This window comes from Astatotilapia calliptera, chromosome 20 (genome assembly GCF_900246225.1).
Source record: "Astatotilapia calliptera chromosome 20, fAstCal1.2, whole genome shotgun sequence".
NCBI classification, from domain to species: domain Eukaryota; kingdom Metazoa; phylum Chordata; class Actinopteri; order Cichliformes; family Cichlidae; genus Astatotilapia; species Astatotilapia calliptera.
The window spans coordinates 762,501-776,338 of record NC_039321.1 but is presented as its reverse complement, the minus strand read 5'-3'; the positions used below and the strand labels follow the sequence as shown (position 1 = coordinate 776,338).

The 13,838-nt window shown below is 52.9% G+C and overlaps 1 protein-coding gene across 3 annotated transcripts in view; it reads right to left on the bottom strand.

Annotated features, from left to right (window-relative positions):
• lama5 (laminin, alpha 5) overlaps nt 1-13,838 on the bottom strand; it is a 75,977-nt gene that overhangs the window by 21,179 nt on the left and 40,960 nt on the right. For 2 of the 3 annotated variants that reach the window (XR_003270857.1, XM_026154944.1), the window contains exons 19-51: nt 13,005-13,057; nt 12,709-12,814; nt 12,542-12,641; nt 12,155-12,311; nt 11,495-11,633; nt 10,851-10,984; nt 10,544-10,647; nt 10,262-10,415; nt 10,027-10,190; nt 9,815-9,923; nt 9,442-9,738; nt 9,110-9,236; nt 8,447-8,586; nt 8,212-8,327; nt 7,922-8,130; nt 7,462-7,663; nt 6,338-6,482; nt 6,088-6,228; nt 5,736-5,897; nt 5,144-5,251; nt 4,943-5,026; nt 4,491-4,721; nt 4,276-4,389; nt 4,058-4,188; nt 3,703-3,783; nt 3,096-3,310; nt 2,909-3,009; nt 2,326-2,509; nt 1,763-1,903; nt 1,535-1,686; nt 1,340-1,450; nt 827-938; nt 568-741 (exon numbers count right to left, since the gene is read on the bottom strand). Coding sequence is in view for 2 of the 3 variants with exons in the window: in XM_026154944.1 (XP_026010729.1) it covers nt 568-741; nt 827-938; nt 1,340-1,450; nt 1,535-1,686; nt 1,763-1,903; nt 2,326-2,509; nt 2,909-3,009; nt 3,096-3,310; nt 3,703-3,783; nt 4,058-4,188; nt 4,276-4,389; nt 4,491-4,721; nt 4,943-5,026; nt 5,144-5,251; nt 5,736-5,897; nt 6,088-6,228; nt 6,338-6,482; nt 7,462-7,663; nt 7,922-8,130; nt 8,212-8,327; nt 8,447-8,586; nt 9,110-9,236; nt 9,442-9,738; nt 9,815-9,923; nt 10,027-10,190; nt 10,262-10,415; nt 10,544-10,647; nt 10,851-10,984; nt 11,495-11,633; nt 12,155-12,311; nt 12,542-12,641; nt 12,709-12,814; nt 13,005-13,057 (4,698 nt within the window). In the remaining variant the exon portion in view is untranslated. Of the gene's footprint in view, nt 1-567; nt 742-826; nt 939-1,339; nt 1,451-1,534; nt 1,687-1,762; nt 1,904-2,325; nt 2,510-2,908; nt 3,010-3,095; nt 3,311-3,702; nt 3,784-4,057; nt 4,189-4,275; nt 4,390-4,490; nt 4,722-4,942; nt 5,027-5,143; nt 5,252-5,735; nt 5,898-6,087; nt 6,229-6,337; nt 6,483-7,461; nt 7,664-7,921; nt 8,131-8,211; nt 8,328-8,446; nt 8,587-9,109; nt 9,237-9,441; nt 9,739-9,814; nt 9,924-10,026; nt 10,191-10,261; nt 10,416-10,543; nt 10,648-10,850; nt 10,985-11,094; nt 11,225-11,494; nt 11,634-12,154; nt 12,312-12,541; nt 12,642-12,708; nt 12,815-13,004; nt 13,058-13,838 lie in introns of all 3 variants that reach the window. The other variant, XM_026154945.1, reaches the window with a different exon arrangement.

The window sequence follows — 13,838 nt, the reverse complement described above, 5'->3', positions numbered from 1 at the left end:
GTCTAGGGTGTTGATCGTTTTCCTAAATCCCTCCTTTTGCACAGTGTTGATGGAGCCATATCTTTGGTCAGGTGATAAGTGATAGCCTCCATAATGTCTTTGTGCCTGCGGGAGTTCGACGTGTATAGGGAAGCGCTGTATAAGGTTCCTGTTATTGATGTTTGGGTGGTTGACCGGGACGGATCTTCTCCTGTCACTTTCTCGTCATCCCTGACGTGCTCTCCGTTGTTGTTTCCCTGCTAATTTTAGCATCACACGGCACAGCTTCTGTATCACGTGGTATAAGGCTCCGCCCTTGTCATTTGTTGAGCAGGAAGAGTGAGCGCTTGTTTTCATGCAGATTACGTCCCGGATCAAAATGCGGTACAGTCGTCGTCTTTTTTTTAAAAATCGTTGTCATTTGGAAATGAGATCGCACATAAGTATGAATCGAGATCGCGATTTTCTAACGATTAATCGTGCAGCCCTACTTTCCTGTTTTACTTTGAAGGTCGTCTCTCTCGTCAGATCGGTCTGTGGGTTAGACTGAGCGTGCTCATCACAGCTGATTAAAATGAATAAACTTACGTTTCTCAGCCTCTGCCTTCTCTTTGTCGGCCATCTTCTTCTGACCTGTGCAGCTCCTGTGCCTCATCTCCCTCAGCATGGCCTGCACCTCCCTCATCTTCCTCTCCCTCTCCTCGCCATCCTCCTCTGCCTCCGTCTCGTTTAGCGAAGAACTGTTCGACCTCAGCAGAAGTTCTGTGGACACACAAGCACAAGGGTCCAAGCATCGCTCTGCCTCCTGTCAGGTCTTCAGATTTGAAACTCTGTTCTCGCGCCGTACCGTTTATATTGGCGCTCACGTTCCCGAGGAGGGACAACACATCCTCGGCCCACCGGTACGTTCTGTTTGTGCCACTGTGTAGCTCGCCGACCCGGCTGGTCATTGCCGACGTCTGGAAAAAAAGACAGCTGTCAGATTTTATGTGTGTTAATGACGCACGTGTGATACAAACCTGTGTGCTCTTCTTCCTGCTGCCTGTAAAACGTCGACAGACAGTTTGAACAAACGGAAACCGAACTGGCGTCGAGGAATCGTCGCCGTGAGTCTGGAATGTTAGCGTTAGCCTACGGCCCGGTGACAGGTCTGCATCATGAAGTCAGGTTTTTCCGATCACCCGTGAATGCACCACCGGAGACACAGCAGACCCCGCCCTCCTCGCTGCCCTGGCTCAGGATTAAAGCTCAGAGAAGAGCGGGCCTTTACAGGAGGCGCTCCCAAAGTGTGGATCTGGACCATCGGAACAATCGTGTGTGTGTGTGTGTGTGTGTGTGTGTGTGTGTGTGCGCTCCTCACTTTGTTCTGCAGCTCGTCGATGTCCTCACTGATGGTGCTGATTTCTGCCTCCAGCATGTCGGTGCGACTCAGGCTGTCTTGCAGTGTGTTGTTGTAGTCCTCAATGGCCCGCTGAATCATGGGAAAGTGAGTTTGATTAGTGCCCCTGCAGCACGGTGCTCGCAGCCTCAGGTGTGTGCTTGTGCGTGAACTCACAGCGGCGTCCTCCATGGACTTGTCGAGGCTTTGCAGCTGAGCCCGGGCCACGGAGCTGGCGTTCAGGCTCCTCAGCCGAGCCGACGCCGACAGGAAGTCGTCGTCGAGCCTCTCCAGATCCTCCAGCAGCACGACGACGCAGCTGTCGCACACTGAGAGAAAAACGCACACGCTGAGCTTCACCGGATTACAAACGCTGCAAAGAGCCTCTGAGTGTGTGAGACTCACGCTCGCAGTGGATGCCGTGCAGGTCCTCCGTCGGGACGCTGTACCTCTGCAAACAGACGTCACACTGTCGGCCCGTCATCCCGTCGGGACAGCGACACTCTCCTGTGCGCGGGTCGCAGTGTCCTCCTCTGCAGTCACACTCTGCAGGTGAGGGAGGGGCTTCAGGTTAAACACACCAACATGCAGCGCAGTGACTGATCAGGCCGCTGCAGCTGCCTCACACTGACAGACATCATCTGTTATTGGTCAGATGATGTCATTAAAGGCCGTCAGAGCCTTTAATGACATCATCTGACCAATAACATGGCGGCATGGTGTTAGCAGGTATCTGTGTGTGTGTCACGCAGTCGATGTTCCTGTGCTAATCTACCTGAGCTCTTGCTTTCTAACAGTCACATGCACAGGGAGGCTTCAGAGAGCAGCTTGGGGTCAGTATCACGCCCAAGGATATTTGGCAACCAGACTGGAGCAGGTGGGGATCGGACCGCCAACCTTCCTGCCAACCTTCCCGCCTACCTTCCCGCCTACCCCTCTTTTGTGTGATGATGTTTGTGTTTCCTCACTCTTGCAGCCGTTGGGTCCGTAGTCCCAGAATCCAGGAGCGCACTGCCGGCAGCTCGAGTCGCTCACTCCAGGCCTGCAGGCGCACTGACCGCTCTGAGGGTCACACGGCTGGACGAGCGCCGCAGCGGCGTCACAGTCACACTTACGGCAGCCGGAGCACGAGTCGAAGCCAAAGGAGCCATCCTGAGAGGAGGAGTAACAATAATCTGAATGAGCATTTTAGAATAACATACGTGTTCTGAAACTGAGCAAACACGTCACCAACCGCAGGACTGACCTCTGACCTCGTTACATCATGAATCACCTGACCCAGCACGCCGTTTCTCCTCTTATACGGCTCGTTTTTTTGTGACTCATTTAGAAAAACGTATGTTTCCGTTGTATGTATGTTTTTAAAAAGTATTCACAGACCTCTTTCTGTCATCACTCTGTGACAGTCTGAGCTACATTCATATGTTCTAAAGATGGCGCCGCCGCGTGGATCACTGTCGACTCCTCGTGCGGCTCTAGACCACTTCCAACATGGCGGCCGTGTTTAAATGACAGATGTTGTGGTGATGTGACCTCAGAGAGCGCTCTCACCTCGCAGCGATCGCAGAGCGGCCCGGTGACTCCGGGCTTGCAGCGGCACTGTCCGCTGTGCGGGTCACATGACTCGGTTCCACACGGAGAGCAGTCACACTCTGCATTAGAAAGCACACACACGCTGAATCCACCTGCAGCCTGCACTGCCAAACCTGATCACGTGACCGCGGGACGCCGAACTCACGGGTGCAGTTTTTGGCGTTAATGGCGTCGCCGTAGTAACCGGGGGCACAGCTCTCGCAGCGCGGCCCGGCCGTGTTGTGCATGCAGCTGAGGCAGTGTCCCGTCAGCGGGTGGCAGTCGGTGAACAGCATGTTGGGGTCCGAGTTCCCGCTGCAATCGCACGTCTGACACCGGCTGCCCAGAACCACCGGGTTGCCGTAGAAACCTGGGGCACACCTGTGAGAGAGGCCGACAGGTGAAGCATTTTTAACTGAAATACCTGATGATTATGATGGATACACAGCGTGTGGCGTTTTCCTTCCTACCAGCATCATTAGTTTGTATATTTAACTTTATCATTCATTTCATAGAATTATTAATTTTTATTTGATTTCTTAATGACTGAGAACGTTTCAGGGTGATTTCAGCACCATCAGCCCTCACTTCATCTTCTGTCTGAAACAGGCTGTTTAAGCTCCTCCCCCTGCAGACCAACATTCTTTCTGATTGGCCCTCTTACATGGGTGGAGCTCCTGAACCCTGAGTATTTGGAGACGAGGTCGCCCGCTGACCTCACTGTGAGGAGCATGTTTAGTACGGACGTCTGGAGCGCGGCTCCACTCGTTTACCTTTCGCAGTTCGGTCCGGCGTAGCCGGGCATACAGCGACACTGCATGCTGTCACCTCTCTGCACGCAGCCCTCTGCAAAACTACAGACAGACAGGAAGGAAGAAGAGTGAAAAACTACAAATCAGGACAGCATCAAAGCACGTGGGAGACTCTTAGTTTGAAAAACAGGAAATGTTACTTGTGGCGTTCCTCAGGGCAGCAATGTGGGGCCTTTAACATTTTCAGCTTCCATATTTACTGATGACTAAACACTAAATGCGCCTGAATCATTGAACCTTAAATTCATGCTAAATTCCCAGTATTCCCAACAAACATACAGGAATGGGCTGAGGCATAGGGAGTGGAGGTACTGACTTGTTGGATGGAGCTCTCAGCGGGCAGGGGCAGCTGGAGCACGTCACGGCCTGACCATCCACGCTGTTGTTACCTAGGAACCCCCCCTGGCACGTCTCACAGTGGTCGCCGGCCGTGTTGTGCCGGCAGTTCTGACGGACAGAGACAAGAATGGTTAGAGATCCGTGACATCAGAGCGAGAGGACGTCAGGAGGCAGCGTGCAATCAGAGCTCCTCACCACACAGATCCCAGATCCATCCAAACACTGGTCCGAGTGTCCGTTACAGCTACAGGGAACACACTTCCCCAGGAACAGGCCGATGGTGTCTCTGTAGTACCCCGGAGCACATCTCTGCACACACACATCACGACCTTTAACCTTTATCCGCCATCACCGCCTCCTCTTTGCGAGTCACCACCCCAACAAATCCAGATCCAAACCCCGTCCCTCACCTGGCATGAGTCTCCCAGGTAGTTGGCGGGACACATGCAGATTTCCACATTGTTGGCGTGGCGTCCAACAGGCAGGCTCTCTGCACCCTCTAGCACGGCGCCACGCAGCGACACGGACTGGGCTGACTGGGAGTGCAGGGCTCGGATCTGCAGAGACTCCAGCCCGACCAGAACCATCATCAGCTCCTCTCGGGACACCGGGTTACCGGTCCGAAAGTGACGGAAACTTCCCTGTAAGCACAGGAAGGACACGAAGAAAACATCGTCATCGGCTCCGCTGTGAGGTCACGTTCTGACATCAGCTGAGTGACAGGTACAGGTGCACTAGCTGACCAGAGCTTACGCTGCACAAGTGTTTACAGGGAACCTCTAAAACGGCTTCCTGAGGCCTCTCATGGGGTCAGGAGTCAACAGCTTTCTAATATCACAGAAGAATGCACAGGTGACGTTACCTCAACGATGTGGACGATGCCCAGGTGAGGCTCCTCAGGGGACGAGTATTCTCTCTCCATGAACACCAGGGTCATCTGGTTACCCTGGACAACAGAAACAGGAAGTAAAGCTGTCAGCATGCTAACACACAGCTAACGCTACATATGAGAGGGCACAGGTGTGTGTGTCTGTGTGTGCACGTGCGTGTGCGTGCTTTGCACCTTGAGGATGATGTCGGGTTTCGGGGCCTCGGCGGGCAGAGGCAGCACGTCTCCTCTCATGGTCTGCGTGTGCAGACGGTACCTGAGATAGCCTCCGTAGGAGGAGACCTGTGCAGACAGGAGCAGATCAAAGCTCAGACACAAACAGAGCACCACGCGGCGTACAGGCTGATGAAACACAAAGCGCGGCCTGCAGTTTATCTGCGACAGATAAAACCTGCACGTCTGCTGCGCGCATGCAGGTTGCAGCAGGCTGCCATCTGAAGCCGGTCGTTGGAGCGTAACAGCGGGGGATTTAACCGTCAGAATAAAGGGTGACGCTTTCACACATGAAAGCTGCTGATCTCCGTCTGAGCCTTTGGTCGGCTGTGTGGGACGTGTCTGTAACAGAGTGAGGGATTCTGGGACTCTGTGAGGCCGTAAGCTTTAAAAACAGATCTGCACCTGGAGATGGCTCAGGCTCACTGCTGGCTCATCTTCACCCTCATCCTCTCTGAGTGCACACAGATCCATCAGATAAAGGCGTGTTCAGACTCCAACTACCCGCCCGGTTCTTACAGCACCTGACTGATCTTTAACTGGAATAACTCACCTTGTCTCCCAGGTAAGTGTTCGGAGCGTGCCAGTACAGCTCCTGATAAACATCGGGCACGTCGGTGATGTCGGCCTCTACCAGGTCCTGATCTGGATACACGATTACGGGGACTTCCTGCCTGTCGGCTCCCAGCAGCACCCAGCCCTCCATGTCCATGACCTGCAGAGACGACGCGGCTGCTGTGAGGCTCAAAGTCAGTAAATCAGTGAGCATGTGGAAACGTCACAGCATTCAGCAGCTTTCTGAAACTCTGTGAGCTCGAGTCAGGATCAGCTCGCTGCAGAAAAACTACCACAAACATCAGGTTGTGTTTAACAAAACAAGCATATTATGGGATGTAGACGAGCACCTCGGTGCGCCTCATGCTGGAGCTGTGGCAGCGGCCGGTGGCTCCGAAGCAGAAACAGCTGGTGCATCCTTTTGGGTTGGTCGGGTCCAAGTGGAACGTACCATCTCTGCACTGATCACAGCGAGGACCCTGGACGTTCTCCTGCAGGGGGAACACACACACACACACGCACGCACACATACAGCAATGTCAGACACACAAACATGACAGACTCGTGTACGTTTGTGCGTTTGTGTACGTGAGTGCAAACCTTGCAGAGACACTGTCCTGTGGACGGGTCACACACTTCCTCCTCGGCCCCCGCCTCGTTGCAGTCACATGGTCTGCAGTTGGGGTAACCGTAGAAACCGGGGGCACAGCGGTCGCACTGACGTCCGACGATGTTGTTCTGACATCTGGAAACAGAAAACGTTGTGCCGAATCTCAGCTTCTATAACCTTTGACCTCTGTCTGTGTGTGTGAGCATGTACTCACATCTTTGTGGGATCAAAATTGGAAGTTTACCAGCCTTGTGGGGACCAAAATATCCGTCTCCACAAGTTTGAGGACATTTTTTGTGTCATGGTCACAGTTAGGTTATTGTGAGGTTTACAGTAAGCGTAATGAATACCTGACATGTGTGTGAGAAGTGAGGAAAGACACCTACAGCTGCAGTCTAGGGTAATAACACTGTTCACCACAAGGTGGTGCACTGGGTCAGCGTGAGCTTGATTACATTAGATCATTAAGAAGCTGTTCTCTTGTGTGATGGCAGCCTTAGGAAAGGAGGCGGAAGAGAAATGAGGTTATAAACAAAATAAACTTTAGAGCTTTTTATTGTCATTGTGCGGTTTCTTGCACAGTGAACCACAAAGGTGCAAAAGTAAAGAAAACAATATACAACGAGGAAAAAAAGCAAAATCTATGTATAGATATATGTGAGTAAACTATATACATGGTGTATGCGTAGAAACACTGAAACAGAAACATTGTGGGGCTGTATACAGGGCAGTTATATAATATATTAAATAAATAAATAAGAGTGGAGGGGCTATGCTCATTTGGGGTGGGGATGGTAATTCCACTGAGACCAAAATGTTGCACAGAACAAGGAAAGACTGAGATATTGCACATGAGATGGCAGCAACATAGTTGATCTGCCCCCTGGTGGTGAAAACGTGCATAACGGACACGAGAGAGGTATCAATCTGAAATTGGGCTATCCAAAAAAACCTCGGAGTTTGTAAAATTATAGAAACTTCACAAAGAAATGTTGCAGAGGATCAGGCAGTCGGAAAGTTTAAACCTGGCAGCTTCAGAGAGCACACAGCCACCGGAGCGAGACAAACACACACAACCCCTCTTTGTCCTGAGGTCGCTTCCTGTTCGTCTTACCTGCACTGCCCACTGAGCGTGTCGCAGCTCACATCGGGCGCGATGATGCCAGCGTGAGAGCAGTTGCAGACCTCGCAGCCCACCAGCGGGTGGCAGCCAAACGTCTGAGGCTCGCACTCGGTGCATTCTGGGAGGACGGTCCTCGGCGGGCAGATGCAGTCCCCCGTCACCGGCTCGCACAACCTCGAACCGCAGTCACAGGCTGCAGGTGACACGGGAAGGTGAGTGAGAGCAGGAACACAAGGGAGCGAGACAGGAAAAACCCCACGCGCCTTCTTCACAGCAAAATAAAAGTTTTATGAATAAATAAGTGTGAATCTCGGACGCCGTCCCTGCAGCGTTTCATCGCGCAGCCTTACACTCGTCTGCACACTTCAGTTGTTCCATTTTTCTGCTTAAAGACGACTTGAAAATACAGGAAAGGTGAGATGGTGAATGATCTGTTCAGGCGAACACTCACGTCTGCAGTTGGGGAATCCCCAGTAACCCGTGGCACACGTGGAGCAGTCTCGTCCAATCACGTTGGGCCTGCAGCGACACTGACCGCCAAAGCGTTCGCAGGTGTCGCTCTCAGCTCCGACTTCGTGGCAGGCACAGGGCAGCGCGCCGTTGTTGACGAAGGCTGACAGAGATATGGCCGAGCTGAGGCAGAACGGCGAGGAGGAGGGACTGCGGGAGAGAGGAAGAGTTCACACCTGTGGGGATGACGCTAACACGCTAAACTACTGCCCAGCATCTTCACCCGCTCACCTGATGTAAAAGCTGTTTTGACCGCAGAGTCTGATGAAGTCGTAGGATTTGTCCAGCGGCTCCTCGCTCAGGTAGCTGGAGCTGTAGCTCGACTCAGGAACAACCAGCAGGTAATCCTGCAGACACGAGGAAGAACGTCAGCTGCTGCCTCATCTCCACCTCAAAGGAAAAAACTATCCCTGAATGTCATTCTGCAGCATCAAGCGTAGCTGTGATGCAGAGCAGCGACACTGACCAGCCACAGCGTCTTCCCCACGGGTATCTGCACCGTGACGAGTAGCTCGTGGTCCGTCACATCCAGAATGATCTGATTCTCCGACACCAGGACGTCACGGCAGCCGTAAGCGTGAGGACAGAACGAGGCGTTGACGTGTCCTGAGAAACAGGAACAAAATAGAGCCAATCATCAGCCCCCAGCACCAGAAGCTGCAGTTCCTCTGATGCCCAGCAGAGGCAGCAGTGAGTCAGTCCCACAGGCTTCTAAATGATTTTAAGCCTAAAAGTTTGCATTATTGGGGGCGTGGCCTCTGTTACTGACAGGCGGCTGTAGCTGCTAGCTGTCTGCTAGCTTCACCTGACCTCTGGGCCTGTTTGTGCTGTTGGAGCCTTCAGGAGCATTTTTAGTGACATCATGTGACCAATAACAGGGCGGAGCTCCAGTTTTGATGCACAGTGAGATTCATGATTTTGATTGGATGTTACTGATTAGCAGGTATCGCTGTGTGTGTGATGCACATGCAGTCTGAACATGTTTCATTACAGCTTTGAAAACTGAGCCTCAAACTCCAGCCACAGGTTTATGTCCATCTTTTATATACAGTCTGTGGTGAGAATAACCTGACTAGCTTGTCATCACTGACGGTGATGCAGCAGATCCAGGATCAGACTGTGTCCTTACCCTGCCAGATCCGCCCCCCGTTAATGAAGACCTGTACGGGGTAGGTGGGGTGCAGAGGCTGGTGGTAGTGGAGGATGAAAACGTAGCGGCCGAGGGCATGGACCCGGGCAGAGTACATCACTGCATTCTGGGTAAAGGAGGCGACGGGAGAGGAATGATTACGGTGTCAGACACATTCGTGGGATTTTTATCGATCCTTTAAAATGTGTGCACGTCTCAGTCGGGTTCTGTAACTCCGTTATGTTTCACCTGAGATAAAAACGGATCGCGTGCGACGTCACGCATATCTAAACTAAACACCCCCCAACAACACGCCCCATCACCATCAGTACCTGCAGCGAGTCCAGCCGCACGTGGTCGGTGTTTTCCGCTCCGAACGGCGGTCTCTCCAATCCCATCCAGTCTGGCTCCTCTCTCAGAGGAGGCGCACCAGCAGGGGAGGCGGGCTCCTGCAGGGTGGAGGAGCTCTGGCCCTCCTTCAGGAACAGAGAGTCTGACGGGGTCAGGAAGCGTGAGGGGACGCAGGAGGAGCTGTCAGGTGAGAAGTGTCCGTGCGTGCTGATGCAGTGGACGCGCGGGGCTACGTGCTCCATGCTGAACTGCTGTCTGGGCACCAGGTACACTTTGTGCTGAAACACATGTGCAACACGCATTAGGATCGAGCTGATCAGGTGACCGATCATGTGATGCGAGAGTGACTCTCACCAGGAAGAAGGTGGCTCGGTCAGCGGTCAGCTGGATCTCTGCGTCTGAGGAGAGGGAGAAGACCGCCACTCTGTTCCGCTCGTCGACGGCCACGACTCGACACAGGAAGCTACACACGCACGCACGCACACACATTTAAATGACTTAGCATGAGGCAGCGCGCTTTCAAACACGTCCTTCTCTGTAGTGGGGGGAGGAGCCTTGCAGCTTACCTGTATCTGCACTGCAGCAAGGTGACTCTGTGTCGGTGCGTTCTCGCTCCCGGCACGTTGACAGTGACGGACAGCGTCTGAGGAAGCTCTTCTTCGCTGGAATACTCGAGGACCAGGACGTAGTCGCCCGGAGACGAGAGGCGCCCTCGCAGCTCGACGCTGATCTGCGCAGAAACCGAAGACGTTAATTTAACCTGCACGTTTCACCTGTGGACACATTTCACGGCTGTCTTACATCCAAACCGCTGCAGACGGCCATGTCGGGGTGACGCGGGGAAACCTTCTCGGTCGGGCAGGGGCGGGGCAGGTGGTTGTCGTTGCGGCAGCTGGCATCGTTGCCCGAGATGGAGGGGAAGGAGTCCAGAGACAGGTACTTGTAGAGCAGACAGCTGAGAGAGAGACACACACATCAACGCATCTAAACATCTGCTCCTCCCTCCGGGCTCGCGCCAGGGATGTGTGTAAACACGACGCTACAGAACCACTAACAAAAGATGAATGACGTGAGCGTATTTACTTCTGGCTGGCGTCGGGGGCGGGGCTGTAGGTGCAGGGCTCGCTCACTCTGATCTGCAGGATGGGAGCTTCGTAGTAGGCGCTGGGCAACAGCACCAGGTAATCCTGCAGGATAGAGCAGCAAAAGTCATTCCCTGTGCACACGTGGTGAGGGGAGCAGCACGGAGGCCTCCTCACTGGGGTGGCGGTGGGTTGCAAAGTGGTTTACAGGTGTGCAGCAGCAGCTTACACAGCCTCATTCTCAGAATTACAAACAGCTGAGCCATGATTTGTCACCACCTGTGTATTTGCACGTGTTTGCGTCTCACCAGCAGGACTCCCTCCGCCTCGATCACCACGGTCCAGGTTCCCGGGTTCAGCACGAAGGGCTCCACAAAGGGAACGTTGACGAAGGTCGGCTCCACGCTGGGAGCGAAGACGATCGGCTTGGACTGTTCGGAGCCTTGGACACAAACCGAGACGTTAGGAATGAGCACAACACACATTCCTCCCCTCTGCTGCTCTGCTACTCAACTTCTACTGATACTTTCATGCGATTGGTGGAGAACCTACCTCTGCGGCTGCCCTGATAGGCTGTTATTTTACCCTTGGTGGTGGTGCCCTCAGAGCTTATGTATCTGAGGATGAAACGAGTCAGATAGACGTCTGCCTCGCTCATATAAACCTGAAGCCTCACCGCAGTCTACGAGGACATCGTCCAAACAGAGGACAGGAGGGAGGGGAGAGGGAGGTTGGAGGGCAGACAAGATCAACATTTGTCCTCAAATCCCTGAAACCTGCACTGATCTGTGGCCCTGAGGAAAGACACGGCGCCGCCACCACCAGCAGCCAAACGCAGCCGAAGCGCAGAGACCGAAGCGTCACGAGGAAATCGAGAGAGAGTAAGAAGACTTCCCACCTCTCCTGATTCCTGCGCTGCCATGGAAACACAGAGTCCCCTCCCAGCACTTACAGTTCCCGCAGTGGTGGCTCCGGCCATCCTCCACGACCGTCATCCGGCCCCAAACATCCGAACCTCGCCGGTTAACATAACGCAGCACCACAAAGAAGATGTCCGGAGAGTCGACCGACACCGACACCAACACCTTCGACTACCAAGGGAGCAGAGAGCAGGACGAGGAGCAAAGTAGAGGATCAGAGGAGGCGCACAGAGCGGAGGAAAGAGAAGGAGGAAGACGAGGGGCAGGAGAAGGAAGAGCAAAAGAGACGCTGAGTAAAGGAGGCAGAGACGACAGAAAACACCGACACAGAAACCAGGACAAAGCGACATAATACAGTCTGTCTGCTACGCTCACACGGGACAGGAAGCAAACATTTGAAATGCATGCAAGAGCTGAGACGCAGTCCTGCGACATGTCCCAACAACATGCAGCTGGGCCACAGTAACATAATTACACAATAACTGCACACACTCACACATTATTTTAAACAACGTCAATCAGATCCTTCCAATAAGGATGAAAAACATCCTACAGCTCATGTGTGTCTGCTGTTCCTCTGCCGTCCAGCAGAGGCAGCACTGAGTCAGTGTTTGGTGGATAATCTTCTCTACAATCGAGTTTGCACCATTAGGGGTGTGGCCAACAGAAAAGGTCAAAGGTTATGGTCCTACCTGAATTGGGGACATCTGAGCATAACCTCTCCAGCTGAAGTTGGGGAACTCTTGGGGGTTGTAGCCGAATCTCACCGGCCGGCCGTCCAGCATGCTTCCCTCCTCAATCTCAAACTTCAGGTGATGGAGGTCAGGGAAGTAGTGATCCGGACGAGGTCTGCCGGCACAGGAAGTTCAATGAAGTGAAACGCACAGGCATGCTGGGATGAAACACGGACTGAAGAACTACAGAAACTCAGGCCGTGACGACCCGAGGCAACGACAGACATCTCTACATTTAACCACATCTGTCTGTTACAGGAGACTAGAACTATGGGAAATGGAGTCCTAACTTAGCTTCACTGCAGTTAAACTTCCTGAAATCTGTCTGAGGTGTGCTGAACTCACAGGTTACACTTTGGCCCCTCCACGCTGGGTCTGCAGCGACAGTGGCCGCTCCTCTCGCCGCACGAAGGACCCACGGCGCCACCGATGTCACACTGACACCCTGAAAAAACAACAGGTTAACAGCTGAAACAGCACACCTGTACCTGAGTGCTCAGAGCACCGCTCACCCCGGCAGCCAAAGTAGTCGCTCTCCTGCAGGTTGAAGAAGCCATCTTTGCAGGTGGAGCAGGTTCCGCTGCAGACGTTGGGCTTACAGTGGCACTGACCGCTCTCCTGCACACACCAACAAACCATCTCAACCATTAGCATGACAACAGCAGCAGCCAGGACTTTATTAGAGAAAGGGAACGAATACAGGAAAAAAAAAACCCAAACAGGCAGCGACCTCCTGCAACCGCTCACCGACCAATCAGTGAACAAACATTCACTAACACCACAGGTTACCTGAGGTCAGCTGACTCACCTGAGCACACTCGGCCACGGCGCTCACCGTCCCCGCCACGTTACACTCACAGTCTGCAGAGAAACAACCTCAGGTTACTCTGTGTGTGTGTGTTCCTGTCTAGCTATCTTTGTGAGGACCGAAATCTGCATTCTACCATACTTGTGAGAACCAACAATCACTTGTGCGGACACGAGGGATGGGTCCCGGTATCCAGTGCCATTATGGCACCTGTTCTGACATAAACGGTAGTAACCAGACCGAAAAGCAGCGCACATTTCGGTGCTTTTTTTTCCTGAGCTGTGATACACTTTGGATTCTAGATAATCGTTTTACCTTTCCAAGGATAGTAGGCGGGCCCAGGTACGTGCGTTCTTTTAGAGCAGCGCTAAAAACGCCCAAGGCGAAGCGGTCAAAAGTCTGGCTGTACTTCACAGCAAAAGATGCAAACTCAGCAGCAACAAGTGCTTTAAGCTGATACTGTGATACTGTCAAAGGAGGTAACACCTCGAATCTAATGAAACACCTGGCGACGTATAGCGTTTTTTTAAAAGCCAAGAAATGAACCGTATTTGATAGCTTGCTGCGAGACCTCACACCGAGCACATCTACTGCGGGTGTGGTGCCTGTTATCGGACCCGGAGTTAGAACATCCCCCAAAAACATGAAGAGGAGAGTCCTGGCCCCTAGCCCTGCCAGTGTAGCAGAAATGATGAGGATGATGATGCAGCAGCAGCCGTTCTTCTCTGCGTGAGTAGCTTAATGTTGTTCGAGTGTAATTTACGTTGAGTAGGCTAACCACGTTATTACATTAATGCATGTAAGGTGAACTAGCAAACATCATCATAGCTACAT